This window comes from Sebastes umbrosus, chromosome 14 (assembly GCF_015220745.1).
Source record: "Sebastes umbrosus isolate fSebUmb1 chromosome 14, fSebUmb1.pri, whole genome shotgun sequence".
NCBI lineage: Eukaryota > Metazoa > Chordata > Actinopteri > Perciformes > Sebastidae > Sebastes > Sebastes umbrosus.
Genome location: NC_051282.1, coordinates 5,639,672 through 5,666,131, shown reverse-complemented (window position 1 = coordinate 5,666,131; position 26,460 = coordinate 5,639,672). Strand labels below are relative to the sequence as shown.

Genomic DNA, 26,460 nt, shown 5'->3' with positions numbered 1-26,460 from the left:
AACTTTCGCCCCTTGTGTTGACTCGCAACCTACAGTCTGTGTTCACAACTGAGAGATATAAGTATTATGAACTCACTTAATGGATTTGACGCCAACTTAAAGTCTGATTTGCTGGATTGACTTATATTTTTGACTCAAATGTTAATAACGTATATTTCAAAGTCTTAACAACTTGAAACGCTTTTTTATGCCAACAAATACAAGTTAGAGTTTTTACTGTGCATTTGAAAACTGAAATTGCTTAGGTTGACAAAAAACAAAAATTTTAAAGAAACCCAATAAAATAAATAAAAAAAAGGTTCATAGGACAGATATTTTAATCGGTCAATCATAATATACAGATACTGTACAAGTTATGTTACTGTTAATTTCCCTCCATGCAAGTACATTAAGACATAAACATATAAGTTTTATTTGTGTGCGTGATGTTGTACGGCCTTATTTCAGCAACCGAGTTTGTCTACCGGAGGTGACTCTCCCTCCTTCAGCTGACACAGAGACACTGTGCCTCTCAGATACTCAAACCCAAATGCAGGATAGACGGGTTCATTGAATGTGCAGTGGAAGGTGTGGAGGTGGACCAGCGTGTCAGAGGAGACTTTGTAGAAGGACAGAGTGCCGGCAGGCCAGTCCAGATACACCGCTACTCTGTCAGAAACAGAGGTGGTTGTACATATGGGTGTCAATCTGTTATTGGTAAAGGCAGAGTACCGGCCCAGAGAGCAACACACGCTCCAAGATGTGTCATTGAGCCCGAGGCAGCAGTCAGCACTGTTTCTTCTGTAAGTCACTCCTACATATACCCACCCTTTCCTCTCCACCTCCCAGTAACAGCGACCAGTCAGACCATTTGTACACAGCAGCTGCTTCCATTGGTAGGATCTCTCTGGGTGATCAGGATGTGGCTGCCTCTCTCTCACCAGTGTCACCGTTCTGTTGTCTTTAGACAAAACCAGGTATCTGTTTGCTGTGTTTGGGTCCAGGGTGACTTCACAAGCATCTGATGGAGAGAACAAGAAATCATCTTTATCCATGATTTTTCCATCTTTGGTGTCGAGACCAAACTGCTTTTCTTATGTTAGATGTGGGACTGTTCTGCAGCTGAAGCGGTTGGCAGAAGACAACAGGGATGAGATAAACTGGGTCCGGTTAGCAGGATAACAATGTTTAGCTCCGCTCTGTATCAACAGAAATTCTAGTGCGCTGTTTAAGCAAAGCACTTTGTCTGTGTGATTAGCTCAGATCTTACAGAACTTCATTACAGAAGGACAGTAGTGGAATAAAAGTATATTTACTCGAGTACTGTACTTCAGTACAAATTCGAGGTACTTACTTGAGTATCTATCTTATGCAACTTTATATAACTACACATCTCAGGGTTTTATTTTGCAGCTACTTTTTACTCCACTACATCCACTCATCCCCTTACTGTCCAGTGAAAACCAGGTATCTCTAGATGTGTTGATGTTGAATGTTTGTGATAAACTGAAAGATGAAGTGTTCCTTGATGTGATTGAGAAATTGCTCCAACTTCTTCAGCTAAATAAACTATTTAAAAAATCCTCTTGGATCAGCTGGAAAAAGCATCATCACAAAGCTGAAAACGGCTGTTTTTCTGACACCATGAAAGATAGAATAGAATTATTATTATAGAATTGACCTATATATAGATATATCAGCCATAACATTAACACCACTGAGAGGTTAAGTGAATAACATTGATTATCTCGTTACAATGACACCTGGGATGTATTAGACAGCAAGTGTACATTTTGAACTTTGAACTTTGTGTTGGAAGCAGAAAACATTATACAATGTAAATATATTCTTATCATTACATCACATTGTGCAGGGGTTTCTATTTCATGTATCATTCTATAAATTATCATAGGTAATTTGAGAAATCAAATTTCTGTTTAATTTGGTGTCACAGAGTGTTTTATGTTGTTCCCACTATTTTCCCACGTTCAAACATTGAATAAAGAGTGACAGCCCTAACAGACCCAAGCCCTGCTTCCCAAAGGTATCATAGATTAGCATTCACACAAAACTCTGTCCATTATCGAATGCACAGGACTTATTATGAAAAGATACACACTTACACTTCCTCAGACCACATTTCAACCAGCACATTCCGATATGGTCCACTCTGGAGAAATAAACAAAACCAGACTGTTGTATTTTCTTTTTACAAGCAATATCAGTCATAACCTTGTTAAATATGGAGACAATACATATCAGCTCATCAGTGTGACTGAGAAAATGGGTTTAGTTCAAAGCTCTACCTGAGCGTGTCCAGTCTCCACAGTGGATCCTCCAATCCAGCAGACAAAAGCTTCACTCCTGGGTCTCCTGGATGATTGTAGCTCAGGTCCAGCTCTCTCAGATGGGACGGGTTAGAGCTCAGAGCTGAGGCCAAAGAAGCACAGCCTTCCTCTGTGACCAGGCAGCCCGACAACCTGCACAGACATGAGAGAGGGCCACGGTCTTACTACAAAGCACTTTGTATGTGTGGTGTTAAAATGTTTTAGAAAAACAAACAGCAACCACTGCTCCATAATCTTCTTTCTACTTGTATTTGGTCACTTCAGCAGGTCCTGAAGGAGGCTGGAGGCAACAAGGACAAACCAACACATTCTCACTCCCAACTCGTGAAATACCGTCGCTTGGTCAGTGCCCCTCGGCATCAGAGACCGACGCACGGGATAACCCTCTTGCGTTGCTTTTGGACGGACCGAGGACGGCGTGACAATATCCGCTCGTTACATGCATAGTGTCCTTTCAAAATAAACTTCCGTTTTCACAGGAAGTTGGGTTTAGGCAACACAACCACTTAGGTATGGTTAGGAAACACTTAGGTAGGGTTAGGAAATGGTCGTGGTTGACGTTATCTTCACTGACTACCGACTCACGTGACAAAATAAGTCAACATTCATTTTAGTTTCAAACGGGACACAAACACCGGTCACCTGGTTGAAAGCCTTGTGTTTGTTTGACCCCTCCACCACTACTCCCACCCGCCCTGTACGGACTCTCCCGCTATTAATACTACGTCACTTGCTCCGACTGTCCAAAATACTGCCGTGGGTGGGTTTACATTGGAGTTAGTTGAACACCCAGTTCGTCACATACTGTTGCTAAAGGGTGCCTCTGTGCGTCGGTTTCCAATGCGTAGGGGAACTTACCAAACGGCAGTATTGTCAAAGTGAGGATTCCTGACCTGAGGGTTTCCAGTCTACAGCGTGGATTCTCTAGTCCACCAGAGAGCAGCTTCACTCCAGAATCCTGCAGGTCGTTGTTACTCAGGTTCAGCTCTCTCAGACTGGAGGACTGGGAGCTGAGAACCAAGGACAGAGCTTCACAGCTTCTCTCTGACAGGTTACACACATTCAACCTGAAGAATTTGGAATAAAAAAGAAATTTGAAAAACATAAAAGAAAAGTTCAGATATAAAATTCAGTTTCACTCATACTGTACTCATATAGTTAAATGCCCTGATGAATACATAATCCAGGTATGACGTATTTTTGTAGGCCAACCAGGAAGTTAGCATCTCCCTGGTTCCCTCGACAAAAAGCCAATGGGATTGTTCCGTTGGGTTTTGGATGGCAAAACGCACGTTTATGATACTTACACGTTTTGTTCAGCAAGATAATCTCCACAAATGAACACCACTGTTATGATTTTTAAAGCGTGAACGCAATCGCCAGAAGTACAAATCTAACGTTAGGCTATAAATGAACTACACCACGGTCGCATGAGCACGAGTTAACACAACGAGGCTGTAAAGGAGGACGAGTCGGCGTGATGATGTTTAATAGTCTCATTTAGCCATTTGTTAGCAATTCACGAGTGTGGTATTTACTGATGTATTTTATGTCAGAGAACAAAACGTTGACATCTTGTAAGCTTGTGTAAACCACAGACCTTATTTCAGGCATCTTACTAAAAACCCATTGACTTCCAGATGAGGGAAGTGAAGTGCTAAAATGCTAACTCATTTCCGGGTTTTAGGACTCCTTCTTGTAGCACTCTATACCTACATTGGCCGTAGTATGTTGGCTTTTTTTAATGATTTAACCACGATCATAAAGGTTTTTTAATAATTATTTCCATGCTGTCACTTGTCCTAAGATTTTGGAGTGCCTGGATTGCCTTCGTGTTTATCCTGTTTTTCCCCTGTTTTCCAAGAGCACCCAACACGTTTGTGATCCACAGTTGGGTACACAGAGCAACCAGTCATCTCTCTCTGCTTCACTCATACTGTATTGTCCTGGATGCTGAGTTCTACCCCAAAATAGCATACCCATGTGGTCCAGGTCTGAACAACTTTTTAAACTGGCAGACATTGTTTTCTCCTGTTTGATCACATTAATAGACAGCCCAGTCATACAGCAGTTTGTGAAAAGTCACAAAATTGAATATATTGATTCGCGTACACATTTTTTTCATGATGGTCAACACAAAATGCATTCATTTGTAATCCACGTAATTGTGAACCGGGAAGTATAAAGAGTGGCGAACAGCAAAAAACACAGGACTTTCGCACAGGAGACTGGTGTGTCCGGTTTGAAACCAGAAGTCAAAGTTGATTTATTTGTCACGTAACTTCCGTACTTCAGTTATGGCACTTCCGGAGTAAGTTTAACCCAAACCGCGATCTTTTCCTAAACCTAACCAAGTAGTTTTCTTTTGATAAGACTGGAGCGGAAATTGACACGTGTGTCACGTGTTGCTGGACATTCGTAGGAAACAGCACAAAAAAATATGTTGTTGGAAGTCGTGCTGGACGTCACGAAAAAAAAAGGAAAATTTGTGTCTGTATACACAAATCAAATAGTTTAAATTTCATGACTATTTTCACAAACTGCCGTGAGACTGTGTTGGAATATCAGTGCATAATGGGGAATCCAAAAAAACTACAGTTCACTCATAATACATGTTCTTCAAGTTACAGTGTATCAGATAAATTAATTCCTCCATACCCTCTTTCCTCATAACATATTTTAACATTTCCAACCTGATTTAAAACTCAGTCAAACTTTGCAATTTCATGAATGTTAACCTAAGTGTTTCCAGTTTACAGCTTGGACTCATCAGTCCAGCAGAGAGTGTCTTCACTCCCGAATCCCGCAGGTCATTGTTACTCAGGTCCAATTCTCTCAGACCGGAGGACTGGGAGCTGAGAGCTGAGGCCAGAGTTTCACAGCTTCTCCAGGTCAGTTTGCAGCCACTCAGCCTGAATAAGAATCAGAAACAAAATAATCTCACAATAAGCTTGGCTTGAAAAACATACACATGCACAAACATAAAACATGTAAAAGTGAATTACAAATGGTTATAAAATTGAGGTGAGCTGACCCGAAAGTTTCCAGCTTACAGTGTGGACTCTCCAGTCCACCAGAAAGCAGCTTCACACCAGAATCCTGCAGCTCGTTGTTACTCAGGTTCAGCTCTCTCAGAGTGGAGGACTGGGAGCTGAGAACCGAGGACAGTGCTTCACAGCTTCTCTCTGACAAGTTACAGCTACTCAGGCTAAAGGAGAAATAGTGACAGATATAACAAACCACAATACAAACACATTCAGCACGTCATGAAAACGTATTTTATCCTTTTCACAATTCATTTTTACACCTCTTTTGCGTGTCACTTTTAAGCCATGCTACAAAACTACGGTAACAGCCACAGTTTAGGCAACAAAACCATTTAGGATTAGGAAAAATATCATGGTTGCGCTTAAAGTAAGTATGTCAAATAAGTGAAATATGTACGGAATCAACATAACGGAAGTATAGAAAAATGTCACTAACATAACTTCAAACTAACTCAACAACACTTTGGGACACAAACACCGGTCTCGAACACTAGTATCCAGGTGAAGTGTCCTGTGTTTGTTGGACCCATCCACCTCCCCTACTGCCCACCATAAGCGGTCTTTCTCACTTTTTATTCTACGTCCCTAGCTCTGAGCGTGGCATATTTACGCAGATGAGTTTATATTGCAGTCAATACAGACTACATGGCGTACACATGACATGCCAAAGGCAAGAACGACATTCTTATTTCACGCGAAAAGACTTGCGATTACTGTGTCCGTCATACAGCAGGAAAAGCACAGGTGCAAATGAAAACATTAAAATCAACTGCATTCCATTCACGAGCTAGTTCCAGGGTCCTGGTATGGTGCATGCTGGCCAAGCCACAAGAAGAGCGCCAGGCTTTGAAGCAAGTTTTCATAGTGGCCAAATAGCGGTACTACATCTTCAGTCCGTCACGTGATGCCATTGGGTCCAAAAATACTTTTTCCCATAGACTTATATTGGGAAAGAGACATCCATAAATCAGCGGATATTTTTTTTTTTAGGTAAATCAACTGCCCAGTATGAACACTTGAATAGCCCTTATTTAAATCATTAGGTTATTAGTTATTTCTCTTCCTCCGTTCATGTGAATGAGACCCAGACCGAGGCTGGAGCGAGGGCTGGGAGGGGGAGTTAAAGGAAACGCTACTGCGCCTGCTCTATGGGCCCAATAGATGCGGAATTTCACCGGATGATCCAGGTACTTTATCACTCGACAGTCGGACCATTTTGGCTTGATGTGCAACTGAGCAACTCTCATCGGAATGAACGGGCGCCTGCCTCCAACGCTGTATTCAGTTCTCTCTATGATGCTGGCTCACCGTCATAGTTTATTAGGACACGTAATGGAACTGAGCCATTGTTAATGAAATGTGTTGCACCTGTAATTTTCCTGCAAAGACAAGTCAAAATGTCTGCTGTGAGAAAGGTCCATTAGCTGACAATGTGAACTCTGATCACAGGTCTAAAGAGTGATAAAATAAATTTGGAAAATCACTATCTTCTCTCAGAAATTAATTTCATAACATTTTATAAAGTGTTGTCTATACACCTACAAGAACACACTAGAATTCTTGACCACCGGCAGCAGCCTCAAGAGACCTTCCTCTGAAGCAGAGTACTTCCTGAGGTCAAACACGTCCAGGTCTTTTCCTGATGACAGTAAGATGAAGATCAGAGCTGACCACTGAGCCAGAGAGAGTTTGTCTGTGGAGAGACTTCCTGAACTCAGGCTCTGCTGGATCTCTTCCACTAGAGAATGATCATTGAGCTCATTTAGACAGTGGAACAGGTTGATGCATCTCTCTGGAGACGGATTCTCCCGGATCTTTTCCTTGATGTACTGCACTGTTTCCTGATTGGCCTCTGAAGTACTTATTGTCTGTTTCAGCAGGCCCTGTAGGTTATCCTGACTGGTCTCTAAGGAGAGACCCAGCAGGAAGCGGAGGAACAAGTCCAGATGTCCATCTGGACTCTTTAAGGCCTTGTCAATAGCCATTCTTTGGACCTCCGCTATAGACGGTTTGCTAAAAAGCATCTGCACACTTTGGAACTTGAGTAGTTGTTGCCCCATTACATTTTTGTTTTTGTTAATGAGTGACTGCACCACATAAACAGCAGCCAAGAACTCGTGAATACTCAGATGGACAAAGCTGAACATCTTATCCTCATCCTTGCCCTTCTTCCAGCGGCGCTCCTTTTTAAAGACCTGCGTGAAGACTCCTGAGTACACTGAGGCTTCGTTGAAATCAATGCCACTCTCTTTGAGATCTTTTTCATAGAAGATCAGGTTTCCCTTTTCCAGTTGGTGAAAAGCAAGTTTTGCAAGCGAATGAATGTACTGAATACACTTCTGTGTGCCATACTTCTCTTTCGTCTGTCTGATCTGAAACACCAAGAATTCTATGTACAACTCAGTCAGGGTCTTGGGCAGCTCTACTTTGTCACTGGTTTTCAACACATCCTCCAGAACTGTAGCGGTGATCCAGCAAAAGACTGGGATGTGGCACATGATGTGGAGGCTTCGTGATGTCTTGACGTGGGAGAGGATTCTGCCGCACAGCTCCTCATCTCTGAATCTTTTCCTGAAGTACTCCTCCTTCTGTGGATCAGTGAACCCTCTCACCTCTGTCATGATGTCAACAAAGTCAAAAGGGATCTGATTGGCTGCTGCCGGCCGTGTGGTTATCCAGAGGCGAGCAGAGGGGAGCAGTTCTCCCTTGATGAGGCTAGTCACCAGGACTTCTACTCCAACTGCCTGTTTCACATCAATAGTGGGATGTTTGTCAGCAGTGAAGTCGAGCTGAAGGCGGCTTTCGTCCAGCCCATCAAGCACAAACAGAAGTTTGAATTTACTCTTGTCGTAGTTGGTGTTTCCTGACGCCTGTATTTTTGTGAAGACATCATTAAGATCCTCTTCGCTGATGTCTTTAGTTTCCCGGATACATTCGTGAATGAACTCTGCCAAACGAAACCTTCTGCCCTTCAGTAAATTCAGCTGGCGGAAGGTGAAAGGGAACGTGAGATGCACATCTTGATTGGCTCTTCCTTCAGCCCAGTCCAGGATGAATTTGTGTACAAGGAATGTTTTGCCGATTCCTGCAATCCCAGTGGTCAGCACTGTTCTTACGGGTGTGTTTTTTCCAGAGGGGTGTGTGAAAATATCACTGGGTTGGACTGCTTGTTCTGTTCCCCCCGGTTCTCTTGATGCCATCTCAACCTGCCTGACTTCATGCTGCATATTGATGTTTGCACCGCTCCCATATGTGATGTAGAGCTCTATGTAGATGTCATCTAGGTGTTTTTTATCCATCCTTTCTGTCCACCCTTCTTGGGCACACATAAACCTGTTCTGGAGGTGTGATTGGAGTGTGCGCTGGTTTAAATCAATGAGTTCTGGAGGGTCAGGTTCTGGCTCCAGCAAATCTATGCAGAACAAATTAACATATAGTAAAAACAAAGTGTCAATCAGTATATCCACAAACAGATTCTGTCACATGGGAGGGGGGACAGTGGCAATGGGGGAAGGACTCAAATGCAGACAGTCGAGCAAGCAGGACGATTTCAGTGTTTTATTGTGGCAAGGGTATGGATAGACTTACAGACAGGAGGGCAAACAAAAGAAGGCGAACTTGACCAGGCTGGGAGCGGTTAAAGACAGGAGTCCAAATTAGGCAGTAGGTCAGGCAGACTGTATATAAAGGCCCAGACACACCAAACTGACATCAAAGAACTAGCAGTGATGAAAGCTGGCTGTTGCGTCACCTCAGGTCGCCTGTGTCTTGGCCGACAAGTTGTACTTGAACACACCGCAAAGACTACAGCCGACAGCCAGTTAGCCGTCCTTTGTTCTGCCCCTGCGTGAGAGGAAATAACTCTCCACACCAGCAGGGAGCGGTAGTCTGTATTCTTCATTAAAAAAGGGAAACCACAAGGCAGAGGACGGCGGATTTACATGCCGTTGTTATATGTACATGAAACAAAGCAGCGTTTGCTTGCTTCCCTAACTCCTCATGCACTGATTTCTTTTAATCTAAACAGCCAGTCAGAGCGACTTCTCTCACTGATGGGCACCACCGCCGATTCAACATGCTGAATCGGCCAAAAAAACATCAGACGGGCAGACTAGAGCCGACGGTGCGGGACACACCGCAAAAACTAGGCCAACAGACGTTCACTGACAGCCCCAAACTGTAATGAAGGCCCTGAAAATAAGAACTGTTGTGTTTTTGTTGCCTTAGAATGAGCCTTTCATATCTACATAGGGAGCGGGTCCTCTCCATAGAGTCCGCCATGTTGCACCTCCATGGTACTACAGTAGCCCAGAACAGACAAACCAAACACTGTTCACTTTTCCTGCTTGGGCAGGAGTCGATAACGTAACTCGCTCCTGTCGAGTTTATGGTCTCAATAACTAGTTTCAAGTCTTCTTCAATATAGCATGATGTTCATGACTACGTCCAATTCTTATATAGGCCAGCTACAGTCTATGCGTTCCCCCCAAGTTAACACTGTTAGCTCTGTCGGCACTGTTGCTGTTTTATTTTCACTGATAGCGCTGTTAGCACCGTTAGCTGTGAGCCGCCGCCTCAGCCGTCACCATCAATCTCGCATTTAGCACCTTTAACTAAATAAGCATTCTGATTAAAAAGACATTTATTTTGTTTTGTTTTCTTATTTTTCTTAAAATGTTTTGTTGTTGCATCAGTGTCGATTGGGATAAACTGTAACGGACTGAGCGCCTCCTTATCCTTATACATAAACATACATAGATGCTTTGATATTTTCAACTACATATAATATACTCTTTGAGTATATTATGTGCTATGTATACTGTGTGTTAGGGATCTAAATCTGGTGTTTAGTTATTGTGGCCACTGTGTGTTGGTGTATTGTTGGTTTTGTCTGTGTCTGTATTTAAGAGCATAATAAAAATAATGTTGGAAGAAAAAGACATCCAGGGAGAGAAAATGAGAGGAGCTTTACCTTTAGTCTGACTGCTGCTGGTGGGACGGGCAGAAGATGCTTCTCTGCTCTCTGAAATTCCTCCAACATCATGCACAATTTCTGACAAATAAAGAAAGAAACAAGTATCTCCCAAGACCTTCAGTTTATACAGGACTTAATTTCTGTCACATTGCAGATGTGATGACTTACGTTTGGGTCCTGAGCCGATGTTGGACAAACTCTGCACCAGGTCATTCCTGTTGATCTTTTTCAACACTTTCTTGGTCACCTCCACGGATTGTTCATTGTAGGTCTTCACTATCAGGTCCAGTGTGTCCAGCCTGTCAGCCTTCTCCAGATGACTCCTTTGGATGGCTGGGAAGTCTTCCAGGATTTCAGCCTGCTGTAGGAACCACTTGAAGGTCTTTAACTCTTCCTCTCCCAGATCATCCAGTGTTTCCAAAAGCAGCTCTTTAACAGCCGCCATCATTGGTTCCTGGTAAATCAGAGGATGTGTTACCTCCCACAACAGTTCGAAATAAGGTGTTTTTAACGTGTGGGTCATGTTTGTCACTGAAAGGCCAAAAGTTAGCTGTAACCACGTTGGTTATTTACAGACAACACTTAGCCTAACGGGATTCAATCAGATATGTAGAGATGTCTGGATAAGCAATATCCGGCCACTATGTTGGATGGGGGGAAGACTGAAGGGACATGACAGCGATCAACCTTCATTTATTAAAGGGACTGTTTGTAACTTTTTAAGCGTATAAATGTACCGGGTCGGGACACATGCGTGCTCGCGTGTGGCCGGAGCCTCTCCTCCTCTGCCTGCCTTCACTCAGACAGCGCGCGTGCGCGTTCTCGCGTACTCTCTCCACCTCTAGACGTGAACGCGCGCTCACTCCACACTGCAGGAGAGTTAGTAGCTCTGAGAATATCTCGTGAATGTTCAGTGGACATTTGTGTAGAAATAACTGCTGCAACTCCTCCAGACCAACAGAGGTTTCCCGAGTCTTGTGAAGTGACGGGGTTCCGCAGCGAGAAACGCTATCATCTCGTTATCGACCGGGTGCCGGTGTCTTCCCTGCTCACTCCGGCTGCGGGCGGAGACGACAACGTTACTCGCTGCGGAGCCCCTCTGCTTCAGCCTGCGCTGAAGCAGGAAAAGCCAACACTAGGATCAGCATTGATTCATGGAGAGACCTTCGCCTGGTCAGCTAACATTACTGTCAAGCAGGTGAAATATAGAGTGATATTGTGGTTTTAGCTGACGTGTGTCGCCTCACTGTTTTGAACCACTGTTCAGGTATATTGAGAGCGAGCAAGCGCGACCCCGATGCTGACTTTCGTTGACTTCACGGCCACAGGTGTCGCTGTTAACAAGCAATTCTGAAAGTTACAAATAGTCCCTTTAAGGTATCACCAACGCTCAGGTTCAGGCAAGATCGCAAAATAAATATTAGACGTGTATAAACAAACATTTGTATATGTATTGTAACAAGAGGTGAATGCATAAGAACTTGTTAAAATTACAATCCAATCATATGTCAGATTGAATTGAAGTTCATCTTCAGTTTTCTATTCCCAAAAAGGGGGCGTGGCCTTGACTTTTTGTAAAGTACTCGGATGTGCCGGTCTGATGTGTCAGCATCAGCTGCACTTTGTGTTGAGTGCTAATTATGAAATCTTAGCATGCTAACTAAGTAGATGCTTTGTTTTCATGTATCTGTTAAGCAGTGCTGAAAGTGCAACATATTCAAATTCTTGGGGGACCCCAAAACGTGTATCATCATGTAGGAAACCATTATGAGTAAGGCCTGATTAGAATACTCCACAGATTTTTCCTTTTCCCCACTCTGATCATATAAATACTTGGACTATGGTTTCTAGTCATGTAGTATGTATGTACTATACATAATTTGTAGTAAATGAGAAGTAAAATCTTGAGTACGTTCAACTGTCAGTGTGGCAGTATTGCACATAGCTTTGTTATGTGCGTTTGTAACTGTTCAGTTTTACGTCAGCAGAAGTTACATTTAGGGAAGTAAATTAAAGATACACACTAGACACACACACACACATACACAGACACTAGCAGTCACTATTGCAGAGTTTTAACTAAAACATTTACATCAATAGATTTCACATTGTCTAATACAGGTTTATACAGGTTTTTAAGCAACTTTCAAGATAAAATCTTTCAAAATAATATATTTCTACTGTTATCACCATACTGTTATCAGACTGAAGTTTACACTCTACATATCTGACTTTCCACTGAGCTTTTGAAGTCAAATGAAGCCTGAATGTTTCATAGGAGGACTTGGTTGAACTTAAGTGAGCATTATTTTGCATTAGTGACAGTTGGTATAAATACCCTTCGGTCAAAATTATATAGACTGGCCGACTACTTCTGCTATTTTCTCACATTGCACCAATACCGTAGCAAGTTGCAACCGGTCGGCCTCATTCTTGTAACACTGCGAATAACAAACAAAAATGGATTCATAGAAGGCTATGGCTCCCACAATCACATTACAACTCAAATTAATATTCAGATATACAACTGCCCTTGTAGTCATCCTTATATATATAATTATAGAATAAATGGCAATAATTTGTTCATTAAACATAGACAACTCACATCCAAATGAAGAGATTTTCATTCCATCTGTATAGGAAACGCTCAGGAGACATTGCTGATTGTGCCTCATTTGATCTGATTCTGCTGTCACATCCTCACAACTTCACTCTTCAAATCCAGATTAACCGTTGGACCAGTGCAAGTCTGAGGTGAAGAAATATTGCGAGGTATTGTTTCCCTGAGTGAAGCTTGCTAGGCAACATTTCCTTGCATGCTGTAAACCTGCCATTCAGTATGATTGGCAGGTACCCGAACACTGTCATGATCCAAACACTAAAGTTAACCATCTACTATCTGAAACCTGCAGTAGGCAGAATGTTTTAGGCATCATTGGGCATAAATTCCATAATTTCAATAACCTCTCAGCATATTGTAATTCAAGTGTTCATGGCTCTGTTTTCAGGCTTTAGAAAAGCTATCTTATTATTAGCATGCTGGCAGCAGTACATAGAAGGGAGGAAATGTTACCTGCGAGGCTGAGCTCAGGGAACACTGAGGTTAACATAATGTGGAAGTTTAATTTTTCTCTTTGTCCAGTAGATGGAGAGCTTTGTCTAACTCTTTTGCACACTTGCATAGTACCTATACTTGGCTGAGTTGTAGTGTAGCTCCCCTTTAGTTCCTGGTGGTGGACTCAGGGTGGTGGAAGCTACAGGAGACAAACCAGCCTGAGAGCATTGTCCACAAAGAGTGCCCCAAATGGAGAAACATTGAGGATGATGAAATCAAAAATCCGATCTTAAAATGTAAGTATATTTCTGATTTTATTGTATCTTAAAGCTGCAGTGTGTAGAAATGGAGCTTTAATAAAACGGTCATTATTTCCTGACAGTAGTGCATGAGACAGGTAATCTGAAAAAAAGCCTCTGTGTTCCCTCTGTGAACACAACCAATCAGAGCTGAGCTGGAATCCGCCGTCTCTGAGCAGCTGTCAATCACTCACCAACTCCAATCAAACGGTCAAACTATAGGCAGCACTGATCAAATATGAATCAATATTCTATTTGATCGGAGTTTGAGAGTGATTGACAGCTGCCTCCGTTGAATGAACAGCCAATAGGAATGCTCACTCTCTCTGAAATGACCTGTGATTGGTCAAAGTCTCATGTCCCGGGCTAGATTCTTTAAAGCCTGAAAACAGAGCAACGAGGAGGTGCAGAAGTCTAGTTTTCTCTCAGAACACTTGAATGACAATATGCTGAAACGATGCAAAAAATATACTGCTCACTGCAGGTCTAATGTAGGAAAGAGCTTTCTGTCAGGTCAAAAAGGTGACTGATTTTTGATGGAATGCCCCAAATGGAGAAACATTGAGGATGATGAAATCCAAAATCTGATCTTAAAGGGACTGTATGTAGAATCAGAAATTGCTTGTTAACAGTGACACTGGTGCCTGTGAAGTCGACGACAGTCAACGTAGAGTTTGTGTTGGAGTCTTGAGTTGTGGTGGGGGGGCTGGTCGTCTAGCATTTAGCAGACACCATTTCTAACCAAACGTTAGCTATGGTTGCACACTGTTAACCCTGAAGCAGAGCTGAAAATAAAGGCACTTGCAAGCGCGCATGATGTCACATCCGTTGGATTTTCCTGGAAAAAACACGGGCCCGCGTTCTTCACATTAAATGCAGTCTAAAGGCTGATAAAGAGGAAACCCAGAAAGTCATGGAGGGTCTCATTTTTGTTTTTGGTTAGATTAAAACCTGTTCACACATTGGCAAAAAAAAATGTTTAAGTGTAAAAACTTAAATACAGACCCTTTAAAATTCTAATATATTTCTGATTTTATCTTATTTTAACTGTCACTTATTGTTTTGCCTTTTCTTTTCTTTATGAATGTTTTGTGTGTTGTTTTACTCCTTTAAGTCCGAATACAGACTCTTAAGCATGCAACCCTTCTTGCACTCTTTTCAACATGGTGAGACAAGGGGTCGGACAAGTGAACGTCGTTTCTGCTTGTTGTATTCCCTTTCTGCCTTCCATTGTCCTCCAGTGTCTGCCTTTAGCTCTCCACTAATATAGGGCATTCCTTTTTATCTGTTTTATTATGTTATAGAATGGTTATATGAGAAGCAGCTCCTATAGCAGAATATATGTGATTGCCAAAATGTTGATTGCAACACACTTCCTGAAGTGGAAGTTAAAGAGATCATATCCCTGTTTGGTTGTGTTGTGTTGTGCTTAAAGCAGGGTTCTTCTGTGTCTCCATAAAGCCTGGATTACTGACATGTCATCATGTCCAGCTCTGCAAAAAAATCGGCATTGTACAGAAGTTCTGGAAAAGTACAGAATTGAATGTTGTTCAGTCCTGATACATGTGACTAGTCTTGTTTTCGTCTTGTAGATGTCCACTCACTGTCACTGCCAAGGGGCCAATATTATTATATTCAGACAGAATGTGCAAGTTCTTGGACATTAGCTTTTAGTTTTCAGTGTATTTTTCCACCGTGAGCGACAATTAAAGTTCTCTAACCTTTAACTTGTAATTCTGTGTGACAACATTTGAAAACATAAATTGCTTAGGTTGACAAAAAAGAAAAGTGTTAAAGAAACCCAATAAAAAAAAGAAATAAAAGAAAAAGGTTCATAAGAAAGATAATTTAATCGGTCAATCATAATATACAGATACTGCACAAGTTATGTTACTGTTCATTTCCCTCCATGCAGAATACATTAAGACACTGACATTGAGATTTGTATTGTCACATGAAAAAACATATTGTAACATAAACATATAAGTTTTATTTGTGTGCGTGATGTTGTACGGCCTTATTTCAGCAACCGTGTTTGTCTACGGGAGGCGACTCTCCCTCCTTCAGCTGACACAGAGACACTGTGCCTCTCAGATACTCAAACCCAAACGCAGGATAGACGGGTTCAGTGAATGTGCAGTGGAAGGTGTGGAGGTGGACCAGCGTGTCAGAGGAGACTTTGTAGAAGGACAGAGTGCCGGCAGGCCAGTCCAGATACACCGCTACTCTGTCAGAAACAGAGGTGGTCGTACATATGGCTGTCAATCTGTTATTGGTAAAGGCAGAGTACCGGTCCAGAGAGCAACACACGCTCCAAGACGTGTCATTGAGCCCGAGGCAGCAGTCAGCACTGTTTCTTCTGTAAGTCACTCCTACATCAACCCACCCTTTCCTCTCCACCTCCCAGTAACAGCGGCCAGTCAGACCATTTGTACACAGCAGCTGCTTCGAATTGGAGGATCTCTCTGGGTGATCAGGATATGGCTGCTTCTCTCTCACCAGTGTCACCGTTCTGTTGTCTTTAGACAAAACCAGGTATCTGTTTGCTGTGTTTGGGTCCAGGGTGACTTCACAAGCATCTGATGGAGAGAACAAGAAATCATCTTTATCCATGATTTTTCCATCTTTTGTGTGGAGACCAAACTGCTTTTCTTATGTTAGATGTGGGACTGTTCTGCAGCTGAAGTGGTTGGCAGAAGACAACAGGGATGAGATAAACTGGGTCCGGTTAGCAGGATAACAATGTTTAGCTCCGCTCTGTATCAACAGAAATTCTAATTTGCTGTTTAACCAAAGCACTTTGTCTGTGTGATTAGCTCAGATCTTACAGAACTTCATTACAGAAGGACAGTAGTGGAATGAAAGTATATTTACTCAAGTACTGTACTTCAGTACAAATTTGAGGTACTTATTTGAGTATCTATTTTATGCAACTTTCTACAACTACACATCTCAGGGGTACATTTTGCAGCTACTTTTTCCTCCACTACATTTGTCTGACAGCTTAAGTTACTTTTCAGATGACAGTTTTTCATCCCCTTACTCTCCAGTGAAAACCAGGTATCTCCAGATGTGTTGATGTTGAATGTTTGTGATTGACAAAATGCTCCAACTTCTTCAGCTAAATAAACTATTTAAAAAATCCTCTTGGATCAGCTGGAAAAAGCATCGTCGCAAAGCTGAAAACGGCTGTTTACTGACACCATGAAAGATAGAATAGAGTTATTATTATAGAATTGACATATATATAGATATATCAGCCATAACATTAAGACCACTGAGAGGTTAAGTGATAACATTGATTATCTCATTACAATGGCAGCTGGGATATATTAGACAGCAAGTGCAAATTTTGAACTTTGAACTTTGTGAAAAAAGTGGGCAAGCATAAGGATGTGAGCAGCTTTGACAAGGGTCAAATTGTAATGGCTAAACGACTGGGTCAGAGCATCTCCAAAACTGCAGCTCTTTTGGGATGTTCCCGGTCTGCAGTGGTTAGAGAACGGAAAACCGGTGAACCGGCGACAGGGTCAGACCCGAGGCTCATTGATGCACGTGGGGAGTGAAGGCTGGCCCGTGTTGTCCGATCCAATAGAAGAGCTACTGTAGCTCAAACTGCTGAAAAAGTGAATGCTGGTTCCGATAGAAATGCGTCAGAATATACAGTGCATCGCAGTTTGTTGCGTATGGGGCTGTGTAGCCACAGACCGGTCAGGGTGCTCGGTGTTTGTGTTAGTAGCCTATTATCAAAGAGTAGAGAAGCAAAGAGACAAAACTAAAGTGTTTTTTTGGACAACAGCTGTTGCCGTCATTTTGGACTGAAAACGCTTACTATATTTATAACATTTTATTATTCAACACAGGCCATTTCAGTAGAATATGACAATAGAATATAAATAATTTAGTTTTAATTTTGTACGGCACTTGTAGGCGGACGTTTTACTTGCGTTCAGTAGTCGCTCTCAGTCCAAAATGGCGGAAGCGTAGTTCTGCTGCTGGGCGCTGATGTTGCAAAGGAACGAACAATTGACTTTCACTTCTTGCGTTCTTTGCTATCATATTGAACTGTATTATATGAAAACGTGTTTCTGATATTTTGTCCACCTCACAACAAACTACAGTTATAAAAGTTCCACGAAATCTTAACTGACACAGTATAAACAATTATAACATGATACAATGTAAATATATTCTTATCATTACATCACATTGTACAGGGGTTTCTATTTCATGTATCATTCTTTAAATTATCATAGGTAATTTGAGAAATCAAATTTCTGTTTAATTTGGTGTGTCAAAAAGTGTTTTATGTTGTTACCACTATTTTCCCATGTTCAAACATTGAATAAAGAGTGACAGCCCTAACAGACCCAAGCCCTGCTTCCCAAAGGTATCATAGATTAGCATTCACACAAAACTGTGTCCATTATCGAATGCACAGGACTTATTATGAAAAGATACACACTTACACTTCCTCAGACCAGCTTTCAACCAGCACATTCCGATATGGTCCACTCTAGAGAAATAAACAAAACCAGACTGTTGTATTTTCTTTTTACAAGCAATATCAGTCATAACCTTGTTAAATATGGAGACAATACTTATCAGCTCATCAGTGTGACTGAGAAAATGGGTTTAGTTCAAAGCTTTACCTGAGCGTGCCCAGTCTCCACAGTGGATCCTCCAGTCCAGCAGACAACAGCTTCACTCCTGGGTCTCCTGGATGATTGTAGCTCAGGTCCAGCTCTCTCAGATGGGACGGGTTAGAGCTCAGAGCTGAGGCCAAAGAAGCACAGCCTTCCTCTGTGACCAGGCAGCCCGACAACCTGCACAGACATGAGAGAGGGCCACGGTCTTACTACAAAGCACTTTGTATGTGTGGTGTTAAAATGTTTTAGAAAAACAAACAGCAACCACTGCTCCATAATCTTCTTTCTGCCTGTATTTGGTCACTTCAGCAGGTCTTGAATAAGCTGCTGCATAATTCCCTTTTATAATGTAATTTAGACCTCAACACTGAAGGCAACAAGGACAAACCAACACATTCTCACTCCCAACTCGTCATTTACCACCGCTTGGTCAGTGCCCCTCGGCATCAGAGACCGATGCACGGGGTAACCCTCTTGCGTTACTTTTGGACGGACCGAGGACGGCGTGTCAATATACGCTTGTTACATGCACAGTGTCCTTTCAAAATAAACTTCTGTTTTCACAGGAAGTTAGGTTTAGGCAACACAACCACTTAGGTATGGTTAGGAAACACTTAGGTAGGGTTAGGAAATGGTCGTGGTTGACGTTAGCTTCACTGACTACCGACTTACGTGACAAAATAAGTCAACATTACTTTTAGTTTCACACGGGACACGAACACCGGTCTCCTGGTTGAAAGTCTTGTGTTTGTTTGACCCCTCCACCACTCTTCCCGCCCGCCCTGTACAGACTCTCACGCTATTAATACTACGTCCCCTGCTCTGACTGTCAAAAATAATACCGTGGGTGGGTTTACATTGGAGTTAGTTGAACGCCCGGTTCGTCACATACTGTTGCTAAAGGGTGTCTCTGTGCGTCGGTTTCCAATGCCGAGGGGAACTTACCAAACGGCAGTATTGTCAAAGTGAGGATTCCTGACCTGAGGGTTTCCAGTCTACAGCGTGGACTCTCTAGTCCACCAGAGAGCAGCTTCACTCCAGAATCCTGCAGGTCGTTGTTACTCAGGTTCAGCGTTCTCAGACTGGAGGACTGGGAGCTGAGAACCGAGGACAGAGCTTCACAGCTTCTCTCTGACAGGTTACACACATTCAACCTGAAGAATTTGGAATAAAAAAGAAATTTGAAAAACATAAAAGAAAAGTTCAGATATAAAATTCTGTTTCACTCATACTGTACTCATATAGTTAAATGCCCTGATGAATAGAGTGCTCCAGGTATGACGTATTTTCGTAGGCCATCCAGGAAGTTAGCATCTCCCTGGTTCCCTCGACAAAAAGCCCATGGGATTGTTCCGTTGGGTTTTGGATTATTGCAGAAAATTTGCTCTGTGGCAAATGCACGTTTATGATACTAACACGTTTTGTTCAGCAAGATAATCTCCACAAATGAACACCACTTTTATGATTTTTGAAGCGTAAACGCAATCGCCAGAAGTAAAAAGCTAACGTTAGGCTATAAATGAACTACACCACGGTCGCATGAGCACGAGTAAACACAACGAGGCTGTAAAGGAGGACGAGTCGGCGTAATGACGTTTAGTAGTCTCATTTAGCCATTTGTTAGCAATTTACGGTATTTACTGATGTATTTTATGTTAGAGAACAAAACGTTGACATCTTGTAAGCTTGTGTTAACCACAGACCTAATTTCAGGTATCTTACTAAAAACCCATTGACTTCCAGACGAGGGAACCGAATTGCTAAAATGTTAACTCATTTCCGGATTTTAGCCATGATCGTAAAGGTTTTTTTAATATTTATTTCCTCGTTGTTACTTGTCCTAAGATTTTGGAGTGCCTGGATTGCCTTCGTGTTTATCCGGTTTTTCCCCATTTTCCAAAAGCACCCAACACATTTGTTATCTACAGTTGGGTACACAGAGCAACCAGTAATCTCTCTCTGCTTCATAGCATTCATATGTAATCCAGGTTTTTGTGAAGAGCGGTGAACGGCATGTAGGGAGGAAGTTGGAGTGAATGGGTGTGTCAAAAAACACAGGACTTTCACACAGGAGACTGGTGTTTGTGTCCCATTTGAAACCAGAAGTCAAAGTTGATTTATTTGTCACGTAACTTCCGTACTTAAGTTATGGCACTTCAAGAGTAAGTTTAACCCTTACCGCGATCTTTTCCTAAACCTAACCAATTAGTTTTATTTTGATTAGACTGGAGCGAAAATTGACATGTGCGTCACGTGTTGCTGAACATTCGTAGGAAAAAGCACAAAAAAATACATTGCTTAAAGTCGTGCTGAGCGTCACGAGAAAAAAAAGGGGGAAATTTGTGTCTGTGTACACGAATCAAATTGTTTAAATTTCATGACTATTTCACAAACTGTCGTCAGACTGTGTTGGAATATCAGTGCATAATGGGGAATCCAAAAAAACTACAGTTCACTCATAATACATGTTCTTCAAGTTACAGTGTATCAGATAAATGAATTCCTCCATACCCTCTTTCCTCATAACATATTTTAACATTTCCAACCTGATTTAAAACTCAGTCAAACTGTGCAATTTCATGAATGTTAACCTAAGTGTTTCCAGTTTACAGCTTGGACTCATCAGTCCAGCAGAGAGTGTCTTCACTCCCGAATCCCGCAGGTCATTGTTACTCAGGTCCAATTCTCTCAGACCGGAGGACTGGGAGCTGAGAGCTGAGGCCAGAGTTTCACAGCTTCTCCAGGTCAGTTTGCAGCCACTCAGCCTGATTAAGAATCAGAAACAAAATAATCTCACAATAAGCTTGGCTTGAAAAACATACACATGCACAAACATAAAATATGTAAAAGTGAATTACGAATGGTTATAAAATTGAGGTGAGCAGACCAGAATGTTTCCAGTTTACAGTGTGGACTCTCCAGTCCACCAGAAAGCAGCTTCACTCCAGAATCCCGCAGCTCGTTGTTACTCAGGTCCAGCTCTCTCAGAGTGGAGGACTGGGAGCTGAGAACCGAGGACAGAGCTTCACAGCTTCTCTCTGACAATTTACAGCTACTCAGGCTAAAGGAGAAATAGTGACAGATGTAACAAACCACAATAGACCTTTTTCATTGCAGACATCTTATCATGTAACCCGATCTCATGGGAAGGCATATAAATAGCACAACAATACAAAGACATTCAGCGTGTCATGAAAACGCATAATAGCCTTTTTGCGTCTCCTTTGTACACCTCTTTTTGTGTAATTTTTACGCCACGCAGTAAAACTACGGTAACAGCCACAGTTAGGTTCAGACAACAAAACCACTTAGGAAAAACATCATGGTTGGGCTTAAAGTAAGTATGTAAATTAAGTGAAATATGTATGGAAACAACGTAACGGAAGTACGGAAAACACGTCACTAACGTAACTTCAAAATAACTCAACAACACCTTAGGACACAAACACCGGTCTCGAACACTAGTCTCCAGATTGAAAGTCCTGTGTTTGTTGGACCCATCCACCTCTCCTACTGCCCAACATAAGCTGTCTTTTTCACTTTTTATTCTACATCACTAACTCTGAGTGTTGCATATTTAAGCTGAAGGCATATAAATAGCAAGACATTACAAAAACATTCGGCACATCATGAAAACGCCTTTTATCCTTTTTGCATGTCAGTTGTACACCTCTCTTGTGTGTCATTTTTAGGCCATGCAACAAAACTACTGTAACGGCCACAGTTAGGTTTAGGCAACAAAACCACTTAGGAAAAACATCATGGTTGGGCTTAAAGTAAATATGTAAATTAAGTGAAATATGTACGGAAACAAAATAACGAAAGTATGGAAATAATGTCACTAACATTACTTCAAACTAACTCAACAACATTTTGGGACACAAACACTGGTCTTGAATACTGGTCTCCAGGTTGAAAGTCCTGTGTTTGTTGGACCCATCCACCTCTCCTACTGCCCACCATAAGCTGTCTTTCTCACTTTTTATTCTACGTCACTAGCTCTGAGTATTGCATATTTACGCAGATTTTACGTTTATATTGCAGTCAATACAGACTACATGGCGTACACATGGCATGCCAAAAGCAAGAACAATGTTCCTATTGCACACGAAAAGACTTGCGATTATCCTGTCTTTACAGCAGGAAAAGCACAGGTGTAAATTAAAACATTAAAATCAACTGCATTCAATTCACGTGAGCTAGTTCCAGGGTCCTGGTATGGTGCATGTTGGCCAAAGCCCCAGGAAGAGCCCCAGGCTTTGAAGCAATTTTTCATAGTGGCCAAATGGCGGTACTACAACTTCCGTCCGTCACGTGATGCCATTGGGTCCAAAAAAACTTTTTTCCCATTGGGAACTTACATTGGGAAAGACATGTCCATACATCAATGGATATTTCTTTTTTTTTTTTTTTAGGTAAATCAACTGCCCAGTATAAACATTTGAATAGCCCTTGTTTCAATCATTAGGTCCTAAAAGTTGTAAAATGCACTAATAACTGAATCCAGAGTTATCTCTCTTCCTCCGTTCATGTGAATGAGACCCAGACCGAGGCAGGAGCGAGGGCTGGGAGGCGGAGTCAAAGGAAACGCTACTGCGCCTGCTCTATGGGCCCAATGGATGAGGAAGATGAGGTACTTTATCACTCGGCAGTCGGGCCATTTTGGCTCATGCGCGACTGAGCAAACTCTCATCGGAATGAACGTGTGCCCGCCTCCAACACTTGCTTACTGGCATAGCTTATTAGGACACGTAATGGAACTGAGCCAGGGTTAATGAAATGTGTTTCACCTGTAATTTTCCTGCTAGGACAAGTCAAAATGTCTGCTGTGAAAAAGGTCCATTAGCTGGCAATGTGAACTGTGATTCAACATGATGGCCAATTATTATTGCATTAAGACTTTACAGGTCTAAAGATTGATAAAATCAATTTGGAAAATCAATATCTTCTCACTTCATAACATTTTATAAAGGGTTGTCTATACACTTACAAGAACACACTAGAATTCTTGACCACCGGCAGCAGCCTCAAGAGACCTTCCTCTGAAGCAGAATACTTCCTGAGGTCAAACACATCCAGGTCTTTTCCCGATGACAGTAAGATGAAGATCAGAGCTGACCACTGAGCCGGAGAGAGTTTGTCTGTGGAGAGACTTCCTGAACTCAGGCTCTGCTGGATCTCCTCCACTAGAGAATGATCATTGAGCTCATTCAGACAGTGGAAGAGGTTGATGCATCTCTCTGGAGACGGATTCTCCCGGATCTTTTCCTTGATGTACTGCACTGTTTCCTGATTGGCCTCTGAAGTACTTATTGTCTGTTTCAGTAGGCCTTGTAGGCTATCCTGACTGGTCTCTAAGGAGAGACCCATGAGGAAGCGGAGGAACAAGTTCAGGTGTCCATCTGGACTCTTTAAGGCCTTGTCAATAGCCATTCTTTGGACCTCCGCTATAGACGGTTTGCTAAAAAGCATCTGCACGAGTTGTTGTTGCCCCATTACATTTTTGTTTCTGTTAATGAGTGACTGCACCACATAAACAGCAGCCAAGAACTCGTGAATACTCAGATGGACAAAGCTGAACATCTTATCCTCATCCTTGCCCTTCTTCAAGCGGCGCTCCTTTTTAAAGATCTGCGTGAACACTCCTGAGTACACTGAGGCTTCGTTGAAATCAATGCCATTCTCTTTGAGATCTTTTTCATAGAAGATTTGGTTCCCCTTTTCCAGTTGGTGAAAAGCAAGTTTTGCAAGCGAATTAATGTACTGAATGCACTTCTGTGTGCCATACTTCTCTTTCGTCTGTCTGATCTGGAACACCAAGAATTCTATGTACAACTCAGTCAGGGTCTTGGGCAGTTCTACTTTGTCACTGGTTTTCAACACATCCTCCAGAACTGTAGCGGTGATCCAGCAGAAGACTGGGATGTGGCACATGATGTGGAGGCTTCGTGATGTCTTGACGTGGGAGAGGATTCTGCCGCACAGCTCCTCATCTCTGAATCTTTTCCTGAAGTACTCCTCCTTCTGTGGATCAGTGAACCCTCTCACCTCGGTCATGATGTCAACAAAGTTCAAAGGGATCTTATTGGCTGCTGCCGGCCGTGTGGTTATCCAGAGGCGAGCAGAGGGGAGCATATCTCCCTTGATGAGGCTAGTCACCAGGACTTCTACTCCAACTGCCTGTGTCACATCAATAGTGGGATGTTTGTCAGCAGTGAAGTCGAGCTGAAGGCGGCTTTCGTCCAGCCCATCAAGCACAAACAGAAGTTTGAATTTACTCTTGTCGTAGTTGGTGTTTCCTGAAGCCTGTAGTTTTGTAAAGATGTCATTAAGATCCTCTTCGCTGATGTCTTTAGTTTCCCGGATACATTCGTGAATGAACTCTGCCAAACGAAACCTTCTGCCCTTCAGTAAGTTCAGCTGGCGGAAGGTGAAGGGGAACGTGAGATGCACATCTTGATTGGCTCTTCCTTCAGCCCAGTCCAGGATGAATTTGTGTACAAGGAATGTTTTGCCGATTCCTGCAATCCCAGTGGTCAGCACTGTTCTTACGGGTATGTTTTTTCCAGAGGGGTGTGTGAAAATATCACTGGGTTGGACTGGTTGCTCTGTTCCCCCCGGTTCTCTTGATGCCATCTCAACCTGCCTGACTTCATGCTGCATATTGATGTTTGCACCGCTCCCATATCTGATGGAGAGCTCTATGTAGATGTCATCTAGGTGTTTTTTATCCATCCTTTCTGTCCACCCTTCTTGGGCACACATAAACCTGTTCTGGAGGTGTGATTGGAGTGTGCGTTGGTTTAAATCAATGAGTTCTGGAGGGTCAGGTTCTGGCTCCAGCAAATCTATGCGAGAACAAATTAACATAGAGTAAATACAAACTGTCAATCAGTATATCCACAAACAGATTCTGTCACATGGGAGGGGGGGCAGTGGCAACGGGGGAAGGACTCAAATGCAGACAGTCGAGCAAGCAGGGCAATTTCAGTGTTTCATTGTGGCAAGGGTATGGATAGACTTACAGGCAGGCAGGCAAACAAAGGAAGGCAGACCTGACCAGGCTGGGAGAAGCTAAAGACAGGAGTCCAAATTAGGCAGTAGGTCAGGCAGACTGTATATAAAGGCCCAGACACACCAAACTGACACGAAAGAACTAGCGGCGATGAAAGCTGGCTATTGCGTCGCCTCACGTCGCCTTTGTCTTGGCCGACAAGTTGTACTTGAAGACACAGCAAAGACTGCAGCCGACGGCCAGTTAGCCGTCTTTTGTTCTGCCCCTGCATGAGAGGAAATAACTCTCCACACCAGCAGGCAGCTTTAGTCTGTATTTGTCATTCAAAAAGGGAAACCAGAAGACCGAGGACGGCGGCTATACATGCTGTTGTTATATGTACATGAAACAAAGCGGCGCTTGCCGACCATTTTCACACCACTCTCGCTCACCACTTAGCTTCAGTTCAGGTGGCCATGTGGTTGTGAAAATATCTGTGTATTTGAATGATCAGATGAGATAAAGATGTGTGTCTGTTCTGTGTGTGCCCTCTTGACTTTACTTGTTTGCTTGCTTTCCTCACTTCTTGTGCACTGTTTGGTTTAAGCTAAACAGCCAATCAGAATGACTTCTCTCACTGACTGGCACCGCCGCCGTTTCAACATGCTGAATCGGCCCAAAAAAACTCAGACACGGGCAGACTAGAGCTGATGGTGCGGGACACATCGCAAAAATTAGGCCAACAGACGCTCACTGACGGCCCTAAACTGGCAAATGGCCAACCGTCGGCTTGGTGTGTCAGAGCCTTAAGAAGTGGACGTAGTCACAGTGACGTCATCCATTGGTTTGTGGACTGTGGTTTTGAAGCCTTGAGTTTGGCACCAGAAGTGACACGAGAGGTTGGAGCTAAGTACAGCTGAAAGCTGAACAAAACATCTTTAGACGATCAAAATGTTCCAATTAACTTTTATGAGCAGAAAACACAGGGTTAAAGTTCTAAGACGAAAACACGGATAACTCCCAGACCGGACAACGCCGTGGTAGCGATCACAAGGTAGTCATGCCCTAAAGCATTCCCTGCTTTATGGTCTATTTGACTCTAAATGGGACCATA

At 42.6% G+C, this 26,460-nt stretch overlaps 1 protein-coding gene across 1 annotated transcript; it reads right to left on the bottom strand.

The window, feature by feature from the left end:
• Positions 1-299: 299 nt before the first annotated feature.
• On the bottom strand, positions 300-25,103 carry LOC119501253. The gene is made up of 18 exons (XM_037791505.1): positions 23,343-25,103; positions 21,240-21,413; positions 20,944-21,117; positions 19,333-19,506; positions 18,356-18,529; positions 18,173-18,219; positions 15,734-16,282; positions 13,526-13,603; positions 13,423-13,430; positions 10,518-10,803; positions 10,347-10,427; positions 6,917-8,786; positions 5,362-5,535; positions 5,066-5,239; positions 3,221-3,394; positions 2,286-2,459; positions 2,103-2,149; positions 300-1,000 (listed from the first exon to the last, which is right to left on the bottom strand). The coding sequence occupies exons 1-18, from the start codon at positions 25,085-25,087 to the stop codon at positions 444-446; spliced, it is 6,660 nt and encodes a 2,219-aa protein (XP_037647433.1). The 5' UTR covers positions 25,088-25,103; the 3' UTR covers positions 300-443.
• Positions 25,104-26,460: the final 1,357 nt, after the last annotated feature.

Bases quoted from the DNA above. Each gene is read 5' to 3' on its own strand.
- LOC119501253 (XM_037791505.1), bottom strand. From the start codon at position 25,087: ATGGATAAAAAACACCTAGATGACATCTACATAGAGCTCTCCATCAGA. The intron at 13,604-15,733 runs GTTGCTGAAATA...TGTCTCCTGTAG, and splicing joins GCCTCCCGTAGACAAACACG to CTTCCACCACCCTGAGTCCA. The intron at 2,460-3,220 runs GTCAGGAATCCT...ATGTCTGTGCAG, and splicing joins TGTAGACTGGAAACCCTCAG to GTTGTCGGGCTGCCTGGTCA.